This window comes from Rhipicephalus microplus, chromosome 9 (genome assembly GCF_043290135.1).
Source record: "Rhipicephalus microplus isolate Deutch F79 chromosome 9, USDA_Rmic, whole genome shotgun sequence".
In the NCBI taxonomy this organism is placed as follows: domain Eukaryota; kingdom Metazoa; phylum Arthropoda; class Arachnida; order Ixodida; family Ixodidae; genus Rhipicephalus; species Rhipicephalus microplus.
The window spans coordinates 98,439,285-98,456,270 of record NC_134708.1 but is presented as its reverse complement, the minus strand read 5'-3'; the positions used below and the strand labels follow the sequence as shown (position 1 = coordinate 98,456,270).

Below are 16,986 nucleotides of genomic sequence, written 5' to 3'. Positions count from 1 at the left end.
GTGCACCTTGGGTCTCGTACACCGTCCACTCCGTGTGAACCGTTTGAGGACTTGTTGGGGCTGTGCTACGTGGTCTGCCGGGGGTGCATGCGAAGATGGAGCTCGAGGTGGTGCAGGTGCTTTGCTGTCGGAGTCCACGTGTGCTGGTTTTACACGGTCTAGAGACACCACGTCGTGACGACCACCTCTGCCGATCGTAATGTGCTTGCCTGCCTGTCGCAGCACCTTGAAAGGCCCGTCGTATGGGGCCGGAGTGGACGCTGTACGGCGTCATGCCCCACAAACACGTCAGGGTAGGAGGAGAGTTCCCGGTCCATGTAGACTGGCCGGGCTGCGGGCGGACGCGGAGGAGCAGTGCGTAGCTTGCTCATGATGTCTCACAGTCGCACGGCGTAGTCCGCGTTTGCATACACGTTCTCGTCCTTATGGTGGCGAAAAACTCTCCTGGGAGGCGAAGCATTGTTCCGTACACCAGTTCAGCAGAGCAGCATCCAATATCTGCTTTCAGAGCCGTTGTAACGCCCAACAGAACAAACAACAGTGCCTCTACCCAACTGTGACTCGCAGTAGCCAACTGTGACTCGCAGTAGCCGTCAAGCTCGTCTTCAGATGACGATGGAACCTTTCCACTATACCGCTGCTTATCGGATGGGAGGCAGTTGATCTGATGCGGGAAGTACCCAAGAGCTGGGTGACGCTTGCGAATAGGGCGGACTCAAACTGTGTTCCGCGATCCGTAGTCACAGTTGCCGGCACTCTGAAGCGGGCCACCCAGTGGAAAATAAATGCGCGGGCGACGGTATCAGCAGTCATGTCTGGAACGGACACGACCTCCGGCCATCGGGTAAAGCGATCAATGCAGGTTAGCAAGTAGTTTTGCCCCTGACACAACGGCAGTGGCCCCACAATGTCAACATTCACATTGGAAAAATCGACAGTCCTGTAGAGGGAAGAATCCCAAGGGGGTCACAGGATGACGCTGAACTTTGGAGCGCTGGCATGCGAGGCACTCTCGTGTCCAGTGTCGGACATCCCGGTTTATTCCTGGCCACACGAACCTCGCTGTGCATAGCTGTTGCGTGGCTCAAATCCTGGGGTGCGCCAGGCTGTGCAGCAAGTAAAAAATGCTGCGATGGAGGTTTGAGGGGACGAACGGTCGAGCGCTGCCTGTAGACATGTTGCAGCATACAGATTCTGTGGGTTCTGCCAACCATTGCAGCTTCAAGGTGCTGGTTGAAGACGTCAGTAGGCGCTTCAATTCTCCATCACAGCGTTGAGCCGTCGTAAGTGTGGTGAAGTCCATGCCGTTCGGCAGGCTGATGGCATTTACTGGACGGTGCGAAAGAGCGTTGGCAGCAGCATTATCCGTGCCACTAACATGGTGTATATTTGTCGTGAATTCTGCGATGTACGACATTTGGCGGAGCTCCAGTGCCATGTGCACACACGAATCGGAGTTCGCGTGCAATGCGTAGGTGAGTGGCTTGTGATCCGTGAGCACAAAAAGCTCTTGTCCTTCCACATAATGTCGGAAATGCCGGATAGCCGCGTATATGGCCAGGAGTTCCCTACCAAAGGTGCTGTACCTTCGTTCGGACGGGCTCAGTTTTCTGGAGAAGGAAATTGGTCACTACACTCTGCTCACCCTCTGCTGCAACACGTCTCCAATCGCTGCATCGGAGGCGTCCGCCATGATGCATTGAGGAACACCCGGCTGCGGGTACGTGAGCATGGTAGCATTTGCGAGAGCTTCCTTCGTCATCTGGACTGCTTGTGTGGATTGGTCGTTCCACTGAATGGCAGTTGCCTTAGATCCAGATGTCGCAAGTAGGCTGGGGAGAGGGTGAAGGATGTTGCGCATCACGGGATAAACCTTCGGTAGAAATTCACGAGTCCTAGAAACTCTTCAAGCTGGCGGAGGTTTTTCGGCTGTGGAAACTGCTGTACTGCTTCCACCTTGTCCTTCTGGGGCTGTACTCTGGCACTTGAAATGCTGTGGCCCAAAAATGATAGTGTCGGTAACCCAAGCGTGCACTTTGCCGTATTCATAACGATGCCGTTCTCTGACAGTCGCTGAAGTACGCAGCACAGATGCCGCTCGTGCTCTTCAAGAGTGCTGCTAGCATTCAGAAAATCATTGAGGTATACCTTGCAAAAGTTGAGGCCACGGACAACACCATCCATAAACCGTTGAAAAGTTTGGCCAGCGTTGCGTAAGCCGAAAGGCATGCGTAGGAACTCAAACATTCCTAACGGCGTTGTTATTGTGGTCTTGGGAATATCCTCCGGTGCTACGGGTTTCTGATGATATGCTGGCACTACATCTATATTAGAGGAAATGGTAGCACAATGCAAGAAGGAGGTCATGTCATGAATGTGCGGGATTGGGTAACGGTCTGGCAAGCAAAGCCGGGCTGATAGGAGGGTGCCAACACGGCGTGCCTTGTACCGCTCCCCGAGAAACAAGATCTTGAAGCCGTTTGTTGCAGACGTCGACCAACAGACTGAAGAATTGGAGAAAGTCTGCACCTAGTATGGCGAACTTGACATCAGAGGCTATGAACACTCAGCTAAATGTTCTGCCGAAACCGAAGTTCAGCGACTGTGAACGATGGCCATATGTTGTTATCACCGTGTTATTGACAGCTTGCAAGGGTGATGCAGTGGGTTTCTTTCTTTCAGCTTGTGACGCCGGTATAATGCTCACCTCGGCGCCTGTGTCAACTAAGAAACATATTCCGTTGTTGCGGTCGGTAATAAAGAATACCGAGGGACGACTTGGCGGTAGCGTAGTAGCACTGGCCGCCCTCAGTGTCTGCCGTGGCTGTTTCCCGAGTGCACGCACGGTGGGACACATTTACGTGCACTACTTCCGAATCTCCGATAATACCAACAGATATGCTCGTGCTGCTTTTGCGATAGCCGCGTGTTAGGCTCGGTTATCGTTTGCGCCCTCCTGCTTGTGTTCAAAGCTGATACTGTTTCGGCAAGTCCAGAAATCTTCTCACGCATCTCTTGAAGTTTGTTTCGAGGCTGTTGCGCTTGCGTGGCAGCCATAGGTGTGGGCGGGGTCATTGCTACCAGTTTGTCAGCAAGTTCTGCAGCTGCAGTGAAATGCTTGGTCTCTGAGGCCGCAACGACCATGCGGACGCCTGAAGGCAACTTTTGCAAAAAAAGTTCTCGGAGCAATGCTCCATCTGTCGTGGTTGATGTCTCGCCGAGCAACTGTTGCATGTGCCGCAAAAGCTGGCTAGGCGTACGGTCGCTGAGTTCCGTGCCGCAAAGCAATTGCTGCAGTTGTGGTTTGGAGGGCATAACTCGGCAAAGAAGGGTTTCTTTTAGCGTTGCATATGCGTTTTCAACAGGTGGTGCGAGCAACAGGTCCCTGATTTCACTGGCTATGGCAGGTGGCAGACTGCTGACTACGTAGTGGTATTTCATAAGGTCTGTGGTGATTAGTCTGGCTGCGAACTGAGATTCCACTTGTATGAATAAAAGTGCGGGGTCCACAGTCCAAAAAGGGGGCAGCTTACTGTCGACTGAGGAGACTGTCGGAGGGGCGTCGGTCGTGGATGTTGAATCCATATTGCGGCTGGTTCGACACTCCAATCGCTGTGTCTGTATTCCGGGTCACCAATGTAGAGACGCGGTGCTCGGCAGAGCTGCACAAGTGAACAACTCGTGTCCCAAACAACAACTGACTATTATTATCACCCTTCGTTTCGAAGATAACTTTCTCGTGCGGGCTCATGCGCTCTCTGCCCCGCACAGAGAAGCGCCGCTTTGCGTCGTCACAGTAGATTCTGGCTCTTCCGTTTTCATTCGTTCAGGCAAGGTGTTTTACCAACATTTCTTTGGTGTGCCGCTTTTTCCCGTTCCGCGTGTGACGCTTCTGGATTATTCCAAAAGGCCAATTTCGGTTCGAGGCTGCTTATTTTCTGAGGTCTTTTTCGAAAATCGCAGCGCACCACTTTTGTTTTATGTCATCGAACAGGGTACTTGTCTCGTTGGCCTGGATGGTATTAAGGCTTTGAAGCTGCGCATTGAAAGGTCTGAGCTGCAGTGTTTTCAAACCAGCATGGTACCCAACGCTGAAGTATCTCGGACATGTTCGATAGATTCATCCATACAGCTGCCATCAGCACTTCAGCAAAGGTTTTGCTCTCTGTTCACAAATGAGTTCGGTCTGTCAAGAGGTTTTGTTCACAAGATTAAGACTCATGCGGGAGTTCAGCCAGTAGCATCAAAACTTCGCCAGCTTCCTTTAATGTTACGACCTTGCATGTCTTCCAAACTGCAGCGCTCGGAAAGTTTGGACATCATAGAACGTACGTATTGATGCGTCAGAATGGGTGTCCCCTATTGTAATCATTTGTAAGAAAGATGGAAGTATTTGGCTCTGGTGTAGATTTATGTGAGCCTAACAAGAGCCATCGTTCCGGACAGCTTTCCGCTGCCTCACATCGATGAGTTGCTTCATGCCCTGGTGGGTGCCCCGCACTTTCGAAACTTGACTTAGCGTATGCCTACCACCACGTTCTTCTGGATTATGAGAGTAGGGACTTGACAGCTTTTTTTACACATGAAGAGTTCTACCGCTTACACATGAAGAGTTCTACAATTGTGCGGGTGTCCTCTTTTGCATCGACGATGTCATTATTTTTGGCACATCGGCTGAGAAGCACCTAAAGAACTTGGAGGCAGTTTTACAGCATATCAAAAATGCAGGTCTGAAGCTCAACAGTAAATGCGTGTTTGGAGTTCAGAAGCTCGAATTCTTAAGCCACAAGGTATTTCACCTTGTGGCCTAAGCCACAAGGTGAAATGCCTTGTGGCTTAAATTTCACCTTGTGGTTTAAAGTTTCACCTTGTGGCTTAAAAAAATTTCACCTTGTGGCTTAAATTTCACCTTGTGGCTTAAAATTTCACCTTGTGGCCTAAAGACCTTGCGGTATTTCGCCACTTCCAGGGAAAGTGGACGCAATTGTGAAAAACCTAGTTCTAACAAATGTCGATGAACTTCGTTCCTTTCTTGGGTTGGTGGAATACTACGCCAAGTTTGTGCCACACTTGGCTGAGATGGTAGAACCAATGAGGGCTCTTTTTGGGAAAGGAGAAACCTTCACCTGGTCTGTTGAGGTGGCAACAGTTCCTGCGCGGTAAAGGCAGTATTATCATCAGATCTTGTCTTGCACATGTTTGATCCTGCGCTTCCAGTTACCATCTCAACTGATGCAACCGAATGTGGTCCAGGAGCAGTCCTCCAGCAGTACGCCAGTGATAATCTTTGTACTGTTGCTTTTACATCACGTACATTATCTCCGGCTGAAAGAAAGTGTGCAGTTGGTGAGAAGGAAGCACTTGAATGCATTTGGGCATGCGAGCATTGGCATACATACCTGTGGGGACGGATCTTCAATCTCCAAACAGACCATCAAGCACTCGTTTCACTTTTGTCTTCACAAGGCTCAGGCCGATGCCCACTTAGAATTGCACGTTGGTGCGCAAGGCTACTACGGTACAATTTCACGATGGAGTACCAGAAACGCTCGTCCAACAGAGTAGCTGATGCTCTGTCATGGTTACCTGTTCATATGGCAGATAGCTGAATTTTGAGGAAAAGATTGATTTCATGGTTAAACCAACTTGCATGACAAAAGAGCAGTTTGAACAAGCAGTTTTGGCTGATTCCACTCTTCAAAAGGTGAAGCTGTTTGTAAATGGGTCTTGGCCATCACACAGAGACTTGCTGCGAGATCTGCAATCATACTTCAGAGCTCGAGAGGAATTGTCAGTAGTGGGTGAATTGCTGATGCATACAAAGAGGAGGCTTGTAGTTCCTCCTTCATCTCTCGTGGCTCAACTTGTGGCAACAGCACACGAAATGCACCAGGGTATTGCACGCACCAAGGCCTGACTTAGGGAACAATTTTGGTGGTCTCGTATGGAGGACATTCACGTGAAAGAAGCAGTCAACAATTGCAGCATCTGTCAAGCAGCAGATAAATCGGCAAAGACGTCACCTGCTCCGCTGCAACCTGTTGAGTTACCGGAGAGACCATGGCAGAAACTTGCAGTTGATATTGTTGGTCCCCTGGAGAGGGCGCCTCCAGGTTGCAGATTTGTCCTGACACTAGCGGACTACTTCTCGAAATGGCCAGAAGTACAGTTTTCAAGCAAAATTTCTACAAGCACCCTGACCGAATTTCTGCTCAATGTATTTGCACGGGAAAGATATTCTGAAGAGATAGTTTGTGATAATGGGCCCCAGTTCACATCAAAGGAATTTGTCAACTTCTTACAAGAATGAGTGATCCGTCTGTTGCATTCATCTGTTTATTACCCGCAGGCAAACGGATAGATCGAGCTGTTCAACCGCACGTTCAAGGCTTACCTTCAATTGGCCCGTCTAGAACAACGTCCGCTGCGAACGGCTGTACGGGATTATATTGCTGCATACAGGTGTACGCCACATGCCACAACAGGAGTGGCCCCTGCGGTGCCTTGTGCAGACTACGATTTCGGGTCGCCAACGAGATCAGCTGCCGGACAGACTTCTGCTTCAGAAAGTGTCTCACAACTGCCCGTCAACTCTGCAGAAGAACCTGTGGCGTTGTGCCCAACTGGTCGTCACATTCAGCCGCACCGCAAGAGATGGCCCCTGAACCGATATGGTTACTAACTGTGAATGGATAAATAGTTCGAAGTTGGTGTACCTGTATACCTAATGTATTCAATATTTGTGCATGTATATAGATAATTTGGTGTGTATATATTGAGTGTATCTGGTGTGTATATATTAGTGTGTGTACATTGGTGTGTATATATATTGGTGTGTATGTGGTTGCTATGAACCTATACTAATATATACTAACGTACTAACGCCTTCACAAAACCTAAAATAAATGTGGGAGGGAAAGTGTTGTATCCTGCTGTTTCGGTTTCAGTGTTTAGGTTGGCAACACTGTGTCCTTGTGCTTGTATATATTTGTGAAACGTCTAATAAAACGGAGTATGAATGCAGCCGCTACCCGGAGCGTGTCGTTCACATTACTCCAGGCATGTGATCGCTTTTGTGTTTTGCGTGGCAGCTTTTAAATGCAGCAAAAATAACTAGAAATGATGCAGCAAACTTTAAACAGCCAGGCACAACTTGTTTATGTGATGTATGATCTGCCATGCAAACTTTAGCCATTAAGAAAGTATTTCCTGTTACACCACTGTTGCCAGCAAAATTTAAATTGATGTTCAGAGGTGTTACAGACGTTTATTGATGGATTCTGCTGCTGTGTGCACCAAAATAGCTTGTACAGCAATTCTAAGCTGCTTGACTTTTGTACTTTCCTTCAGGAACGCAGCGTCACCTCTGGGGATGTGTCTACGCCACCGACAAAACCAGCACCATCGTCAGCCGCAGTCAGCACATCACACTCGTTTCGAACCCTCAAATATGCAAGCTACGCACATCATATGGCATCTACACCCCGCCAGGAAGATCTGGACAGGGCATCCTCTTTGAGTGGCGACAGCACCATTTCGCCTTGCAGCGAGGACACGCCGAAAAGCGCAGGGATCTTTGCTGAAACGACAGCTCAAGAGATGCAGATAGGCAGAATGGAGGATAGAAACATGTACTGCGTCAAGACTAGTCTGTCGGGTGATGTGGCAAGCCCACCCCAATCTCGTCGAGTGCAGTTTGACCTGAAGGACTGTTCGCTCAATGAGAGCCATCGGTGTCATTCGGAGGACTGCAGCTTTGCTGACGTGGGATCGGACGCGGACAAGGTTGTAGTCCTCGGCTCCATGAAAGATCGTCTTGCCAGCCACCACCACGTCGTCAACTACAACTTTCGCCCTTTCGTAGGTGAAGGCGCTCGCGGGCATCTGTTCAAGAGACACTGTTCTTGTCTGGTGCTGTTCGAATGCCCTCCGGACCTCGGCTTTGAGTCGTTCCTTTCGTCAACATACAGCAAAGGCTCGTCGAAGAAAGCGCTACTCAACGTGATGTCGACCCCAAACGTGAGACTGCAGCAAGTGAACGACGAGAGTGGCGGCAATTCAGCAGAATCTTGGTCGATGCAGAACTTTCTTGCGGCAGATCGGTGTGTCGGAGGTCACTTGGAGAGTGTGGGCAGTGATCTTGCCAGCGGGTCAACAGTGTTTCTCGTCTGAACTGCTCAGTCTTGAATGAAAGCTCTAGTAGCAGTATTGTGTGACGCAGGTTTTGCATCAAGACTTATACGGTCATTGCTTGGTGCTGCCATTCATCCAAGCAACATCACCACCTACATTTGGGCACTTCTCGTGCACTGCAGAAGGGTATCAAGGGACCAACACTCAAATGCCAGAAACACTTCTGCACAAGGTGGGACCGCAAGCATCAGCACATGGTGCAAGTATCTTCTACAGCCATATCGAGATTTCAGTTACGCGATTATTCGCTGGCTGAGTGCTTGTGTAGATGTAGGCGTATGTGTAACATCTCATCCCAAAATAAGAGCGACAAACTTTAAACATGCATTCTAACAGCATGCTTTTCTCAGTACTCATTTTTTGTAAGTGCAGCATTGATGATAAATATGTTAAGCTTCATCCGTAGGCACTAGACATGCAAGCTGTAAAAAGTGGCACCAAGTTCACGCAGAAAGTCATGTTGACATATTTATATCTCATTGGTACAGAGGTTAACGCATGTCAATAACAGTGGAACGGCCCATTCCAGCACTGATACCGTGCCTTGATTGATTGATATGTGGGGTTTAACGTCCCAAAACCGCCATATGATTATGAAAGACGTCGTAGTGGAGGGCTCCAATAATTTAGACCACCTGGGGTTCTTTAACATGCACCGAAATCTGAGCACATGGGCTTACAACATTTCCACCTCCATCGGAAATGCAGCCGCCGCAGCCGGGATTCGATGCCCCTACCTGCGGGTCAGCAGCCGAGTACCTTAGCCACTAGACTACCGCGGCGGGGCGCTACCGTGCCATGTATGCAAATAATAGGTAATTTGAGATAACCCACACTTGAGCATGCATCCTGAGCAGCCATACAGGCTAAAATTTGGGCTCTTTGTAATCAGGTGTAATTTGCCAATATAGTCAGTGCAGCCTACAGCACGCAGTTGCAGTGTTCTAGACATGTGTGGTGACCTGTGTACTTGTGTTTAAATATCTGCAATCATAAGTCTGCTCTCTGCAGTAGCTATGCAATGGTGGTACAATGAAATTTGAGCTGATGGCAAGGAAAAACAAAAATATAAGATAGGAACAGATTTGTAGCTTGCGAAGGTTGACGACTGGGCATGTGGATTGTATGACTGTAGATTGTGTAGCGCGTGAAATCAACCGGACCGTCGATTTCGTGCGCTGTCGATCCCATCGGTTTCATGCGCTATACAGTCAACAGATTCGTGCGGGATTTCTATTTCTTTCATTAAGTGAATGAAGAGTCATCAGAAAAACCTACTCATTTTGTATGCAATGAGCTCCAGTGATAACGCATTGTTGGTGCATCATTGAAAGTGTAGCAGGCACTTCATCACAGTGGTTAGAGTTTAGTAACGGTGATTTCTAGAACACTTCAAGTTTGGTACTTACTTGTAAGCACATTTTATGTAACATCTCCGAGTTGTAGCTTTTATGCAATGTGCACTATAGCCTTTGTGATCCATAACATTCATTAAGAGGATTCGAAATTGTAAAGAATACAATTTAAGCTTGATTGATAAAGTAATTTACCGTCTCTCCTAATGGGAGCAAAGCATTAGTGAGTATTAAGCAAGATGATGTAGAAATAAAGTGTTGGTTTTTGGTTTTAATTTTAGCTCTCCATAATCCTGCCAAATTTCTATCAGTGGTTGATAGACTAAAAATATTACAGTAAATTCAGGAGTGAACCATTCAATATTTTAACTTTGGGAACTTGTTCCAAAGGACAACTGCGACATTTTAAGATACGTCGAAATTCATAATGCTGTACAGAATATCAGTATCATGGTTCAGGCGCAGAGCATGAAAGTTAAACTTTTCTATTCAATTATATAATGAAAAAGTTACACATAATAATACTAAACAAATCTTGACTGCTGCTTGTAAAAACATTTAATCAAACTGACCTATCCCTGGTATGTTTTCTGGTGTCGCCAAACTACCGTTGGACCCCTTTATAAGAGGCATGCTCCAGGCGAGGTACCCTGCTCCAAGCAGGGTACCTCGTCTGCATTTTCTTAAGAACACATATTTTACTGTGGGCACAGTGGTGTCTCCTATACTCATCTGTATCTTATATCAGTGCCTCTTATAAATGGGTTTGACTTATTAACAAAGTAGTATGTATGCAATCTGCATGTCAAAGACTGTTAAGTTCCATGTTTCATTTTGCTAATGCAACTGCTGCCAACATTGGCTACCAGCTAGAGCGCAAAGCTCTGTTTGCTCAGCATAGGCTGAACTTTTTCTTTGCAATCTGTATTTTAAAATATGAGACTACCATTATTGAATTTGTAAGTGAACCCATGACATAATTGCTTAAAACACGCATGCTAACTACAAAATACAATATGCATTTAAAGAAACAAAAGTTGCTCGCGAAAACATATGGTGGAAACTCCCGTCAGGCAGCTTAATGGTCGTTTACCTTTTAAACCTCCAGACTCTGGTATCACACATGGTCAGTGACTGCACTTTCATAAAACCGCACCGTGATCATTCCTGAACTGATGAACATTAGTGCCATGAATAGGAAGTATTATGATGAAAACTCGTTGCCTGAATGACTTTCTAGTTGTTTCCAACCACTTTTGCAATTCGGATGTCATTTGTAGCTAGCGAAAAGACATCACAGGAAATGGCAAGTCGCTGGTTCTATTCTGGCCGTGGCAGACGTGTCTCAATGGAAATGAAATGCTAGAGGCCAGTGTGCAATGTCAGTGCACGTTAGAGAACGTCAGATGGTGAAACATTTCTGAGGCCCCCCTACAGTGCTACTCGTAATCGTAGAAATTTTGGCATGTATGGCCCCAAATATTAAGAGAAGCTTCTATGGGTTACAGACTTCAGGGACGGCAGCATAAGTTGTGAAAAACCTAGTGCCCGCGAGCGTACGAAAATGGCTTACGCAAAGAGGCTTCCGAAGATACTCTGGTCATATTCGTATTTCTACGTGCAGGTTTCCAGTATATCGTGCTCTCCCGCCCCTAGTTGGCCATCAGGTGTTAGTGATCTGAAAATATGATCTTTTATCGAGGTTGCCTGCCTTTTCACCAGAGCTGTGCAAATGTAAATATTTTTGGTGCGAAATGGATTCGAATATTGAACTGCAAGTGCAAATCAAATAAAATATTTTCAGAATATTTTTTCAATACTTCGAAGCGATACTGCAAAAATAAAGTTAGAAGAGAATCCTAAGCACATCTTTATGAGACAGCAACATGAATAAGCTTCTGTTGGTCGAGCGGCTGAGGTATTCGGCTGCTGACCCGCGCGTCGTGGGACAAAATGCCGGCTGCGGCAGCTGCATTTTCGGTGGTAGCAAAAGTGCTGTAGGCCCGCGTGCTCAAATTTAAGTGCATGTTAAAGAACCTCAAGTGGTCGAAATTTTCGGAGCCCTCCACTACAGTGCCTCTCGTAATCATACCATGATTTTTGGACGTTGAACCCCACGTATCAATCAATCCATCTTTTGGCCAGGTAGATAAAGTGCTGGCTGGGTGGTGTTTAATAGTTTTCTTATCAAAAATGGGGCAATGCATACGCCCCATTGGATTCGCGTACATTACCCAGTGCAATAGAAGTGTTGCCGCGGACACTTTACATGTGAAATGCAAAAAAGCTATTCCGCCCACAACTTCTCCTCTTTCAATTTCTGTGGAAGGCCAACTGGTCTTGTGCACAACAGTGTGTTCCCTTCGAGTCTGGAGCTCCAAATCTGCTTTGTAGACGTCAATATATACATGTACATCGGAAATTTCAGACGCTAAGTACATTTGGCGTCTGACTTTTCAGATTTCCTGCCCGAATTTTATTCTCAAAAGAGCATTAATTGAACCCCTACCCCTGCAACATCTACCATCTCTATGTTGAAACCAGCGCTTTCTTTTTGAGTCAACGCATTTGCAGTTGTAGCAGTCTGTGGTAACAGAATCTGACAGGCGGCTTTGCCACAATACGAGAGAGTAATGGGGTGAAGCAGAATAAAAAAAAATTTGCAGGCATCACAGTCAGTTGGACGTTGACTGTATCTGTCTTTGGAAAGTTCAAATTCTTAGAATAGTAAAATTTCAGTGCAAATTGAATTGAATAGCACTATTAAAAAAATACTCAAAATTTAGAATATTTGTGCACCCCTACTTTTCATTTTGCCTTTTCTTGTTGCATTTCATAGTTTAACGGCTGACTGTCATTGTTGCCTGTAGCAGCGGAAGTGTTGCACTGCTAAGCATGTGGGCAAAGGTCCAATTCCTGGCATGGACGAAGGAAAGGGCTAGATGGGAGTATTGTGCATCGCAATACTCCCATCTCACGCATGCTAAACTTCATTTTTCTTGTCCCCCTTTGCCTGATAGAGAAAGGGCATCTAATTTTTATATCAAAAAGGCAATCTCAACAAGGGTTGAAGTAGGACTGCATACTCTGAAAAATTTTTAAACTGAGAGCTCACTTAAGCATACTGAACACCTTCTCACTTTCATGTAAGCGCAGAAGTTCGCCAAGCCTTCCCCTGTTGTGTGCATTGATATAGCTACGATGCCACATTCCAGATCTAATTGTTCACTCGAAGTGTTAAGGAGTGCTGACAAGACACACTAAACTGTTGCTTTTATTTTGCAAGCTTTCGACAGCGGCGTTCAGTTTTAACACATAAAGACAAAAACTGCTATGCCAAAGCACATAATTTTGGCAGAGACTGCTACACCACGCGGTGCACAAGCAAATTTTACACGGAACACAGATTACGCTATGCACGCGTTAGTTCACGGCTTCATGATCCTTTTGAATTCAGCCAATCACCAAGTGACTTTCTGTACGCTTCCCCATAAGTTGCGCTGGCCGCACTTGCTGTTAGTGTTTCAGTATGCAAGCTTTGTTCTGCTCCATAATCGCAAGCCTCGAACATCAGGTTCAGGGCAAGAGTTAGGAAAGAAAATTAGTGCTACGTTAAGCAACACAGAAACATGAGCATTGGCAGGATTTTCTACATACCCCTGTACATGCACACAAATGACTGTTCAGTGCTTTCATACAAAGTGATCTAATAGTGTGCTGCCTGCGACACAAATTTTTCATCATCATCGATGTTATCTTTTCATGGCATTGGCATGGCATCCTTGGATAAAAATTTCAACACCTGTTGTGCCCATCTTCGTAAAATTTTAACGTACACTCAAACTTTGACTTTTGCATTTCATGACCTTCGTGTTTGAACTGTCCCCCTTTTTTTTCATTTCCTTATTATGGAATGCTTTCTACGCAGCTATTTATATATTTATATATTTTATTATTTACGGTAGTGTCAGCTGCCAGTTTTTCTGGCTCTGTTGCAGCAACATTTTATAGCAAGCATCTATATATAGTTGTACACATGCGTAACTTAGACATAGTTTAGCAGTGCATTTATCAGCAGGCTTGAAGCTTTTTTAAGCATGAATAATACTGTGTTGCCTGCAGTGACAGTTGTCTCCTTGCTGCGTTTCATTGTACAAACTTCTGCATTACAGTTTTGTATGTACTTTGATGTGTGATAGGTGTAAAAATTCTGACAATAAACGACCTATTACAACCACTATGCAGAATCTTCAGACAAGTGTCGTCTCTTTTGTGCCAGGAGCAAATCACCGTATTGTAAGGTCACACAGCTTATGGGCAGTGAAAAATACATTTAACATATTACAGTGTGTGCTCGTTGCGACTCGGGAGCCGACCAAAATATAGACATAAGTTTAGTTATTTTTCTTCCTTGTCTGTATACAATAACCATAGGTGGGCAAAACCTGTGGAGCTCACTCAGACTCACTAGAGTATTATATTTTGGGCTTCGGACTCAGACTCGCTTAATTTTCCTGGGATAAACTCACTCGTACTCACAGTCGCGAAAATTTCCTTCAACCGGACTCACTCAGACTTGCGGCTTCCGGGATTGAGTCGACAGATGAGCTAGTTTACAGACTTATGCAATGAACCCAAGGTGTCATAATATGCATACACTGTAAAATTCTGAGCAAGTGCACCCCCTATACTGAAAGGTCCGAAAAGATTTGGAGGGGGGAGGGGGGCTTCGCTCGGTCGCTGATCAAAATTCCAAATGGTGGCCAAAGAGCTGCTTAGAATAAAGAATGCACACTTGTGCTTCTCACGAAATGCTTGATTGAATATTCATTCAATAAATGATTGCGTTCACTCTCGACGGACTAATAAACCCAGTGAAAGTGGCCAGACGGGAACGGGGGGGGGGGGGGGCACTGTCGTGTTCTTTGGCTCGTATTTCAAGTCACCCCAAAAAGTGAAGAGTGCTTGCTCGGGTTTTTATAATGTACAGGCTTTGTCAGTGTGAGACTGTGTGAGGCTTTGACAGTGTGAGTGTAATAAAATTAAATTTTTGATTCATGCAATGCATATAATTTAAATTCTTCAGAATGTGCTCGTTGGTTGATGCACCGCTGTCGACGATATTTCTCCAGGAAAGGCTTCTCGAGAGTGGGCTGCTGCGACCTCTTTTTAGAGATTGTAACAGCCACCATCGAAATAGATCTTGTCTGAGCTGTGCGAACAGGAAGTCCATCAGGCTTGCATTGGTACAGTGTCAGGGCAGCACCAGACAGACGAGAGTCCCGGCTGTCAAATAGTCTCTGAAAGAGGTCATGGGAGCACGATTTCGGGGAGCCCGTGAAACGTGGGAATCGCGTTGACATTGGTGTATCGGCGCCGAAGGATTCTTTCAAATAATTTTGATATGTACCGACTGGATTAATAAACATTTTACCAGACCTATTCCCATTACTTCATGGATGAATTCTGTATGTACTATATACACCTGCCACCAAAAGTTCACGAAATGTTGACTCCTCTAAAAATATTAATTTATGCTGTGTTAATGCATGGCATTTATAACATATTGCGTAACTGTACAAGTCACAGGCACTACTGTAGACTAGAATGTTTATTTAGAGGCTATGTTCTTGAACAAAGTGGAAATGTTGCTTTCTCAGAAGTTTTATGTTTCGCAAGCTTTTGTTTACGTACGTGTGCGTTATCTGAAAATATAAGGCATTGTCAGCAAGTTCACGCTTGTTACGTTGTTAAACACTCCGGGTAAATTTAGGTTTGTTGCAGAGTGTGGTATCTTTTGCAGTTTCTGAAGCTGACACTTTTTTATGAATGACCGATAAGAACAGCTGAACCTTGAGAACATAAATGTAATGCATTTAACTGCCGGTTGTCTATTGTAGATACCAAAATGCGCTAAGCGTATGTTTGTAAAGCTCGTTACATGTCCGACAAAAAGAAGTATCTTCGTACAAGATGAAACTATTTTAACGGGAGTCCACATGAACATCACCGAAGGGGTCCTGTAACACTTTTCAACATGATGGGAAAATGCCAAGTGGTAGTCGAGGCACCCAAAAACATGCAAAGCAAATATCATTGAATCGCACGCAGCAACAAATTTACAATTAAGCTTCTAAGACGGCTCCAAATCGCTCTCTCGGCAAATTTCATGACAAACTGGCCTGATTGTGCCACTTGCAAGGACCTATGGCTTTTGGTCGATTCGAGTATTTGGTACTTCACTGTTACTGCAGCCTCCACAGGCTGCTGCCGAGTGTCCAGGCTGTGCTATATAGCGCTACATTACAGAATTGCACTACTGTGCTTATGATGCCACTAAAGGAGAGCTGACGTGTTCAAAGAAAAAAAAAAATGTATGGCAGCTCCATTACTGGTAAACCTGAGGAAATGCGTTGCACGGGCACCCACCTATTCCCGTCCCCACACTCTGCGAAACACCCTCTCTTGCACTCTGCTGGGGTCGGCCCCTTGTTTACAAAACATTTTATCAATTGTATGTAAATTAAAACAAATTACTTCACGCTGTATATATTAATTGCAATATCATTCTGGACCTCGTTAGCCCTTTTATGCTTTATATTGAGCACTTTACTGTGAGCGTGATAAAGCCACACGAGATCGACGAATGACAAGCCAGACCACTAAAGTGCTTGATGCTCAAGCCCAAGATGCGTACCGACTAGGCTTGTGCGAATAATCAAACACTTTGAATACAGATATTAATGCATTTAACTTGGCTTTGATTCCAACGTACATCATAGGAAATTTCAAAGTATTCAAAATGAACGAACAGTTAAATGATATCCGCATGTAACCGCTGTATAAGTGGCTTCACTGCAATGAAGAAGTGCTATACCGTGAATACACGTATGTAGAAAAAATACACCGCCGCGAAGCCCTACTTTGCATCGATTCTTATTTTAAATTTAAAAGCTTGTTATGCTTGCTTATATGCTCTAATAAAAGGCAACATATTTTGCAGGTTATCACATGCACTCTACCGAAAGTCATATCTTGCCACTATTCAACGTTTTTTCCTGTTCCTTTGGCCCAAAAATAAAATTAACATTTGCACACACCTTGTTTCAAGTAAAAATTTATGTATATAGCACAGATTGGTTAGGTTATGAAAATTATGCTGATTTTTCTTTATAATGTGCGATACGAAAAATCGGGGGACCTTTTAAACTCTTAAAGCTTTGCCTTTAAGAGTTGAATGCGATAGCGTAATCCAGTCCCTAGTGTGCCCTTCAACCACTCAGTGCATACTTATTAATATGTTTTGTTACACTCACACAAACATGTGCGTGCACAAGCGCATCATAAATATAATAATGGTACAGGTTTTCGATCTATTTAACAGCAACTTTATAACAACTTCATAAAAATATTTTACAGTGATATAGTCACATGGTCC

General features: G+C 45.4%; 1 protein-coding gene across 1 annotated transcript in view; it reads left to right on the top strand.

The window, feature by feature from the left end:
- The window catches only part of LOC119165542 (XK-related protein 7), a 35,755-nt gene extending 21,967 nt beyond the window's left edge, over window positions 1-13,788 (top strand). Inside the window, exon 7 of the mRNA XM_075874143.1 lies at window positions 7,351-13,788. Within this exon, the coding sequence (XP_075730258.1) occupies window positions 7,351-8,172 (822 nt within the window). The 3' untranslated portion in view covers window positions 8,173-13,788. The remainder of the gene's footprint in view (window positions 1-7,350) is intronic.
- Window positions 13,789-16,986: the final 3,198 nt, after the last annotated feature.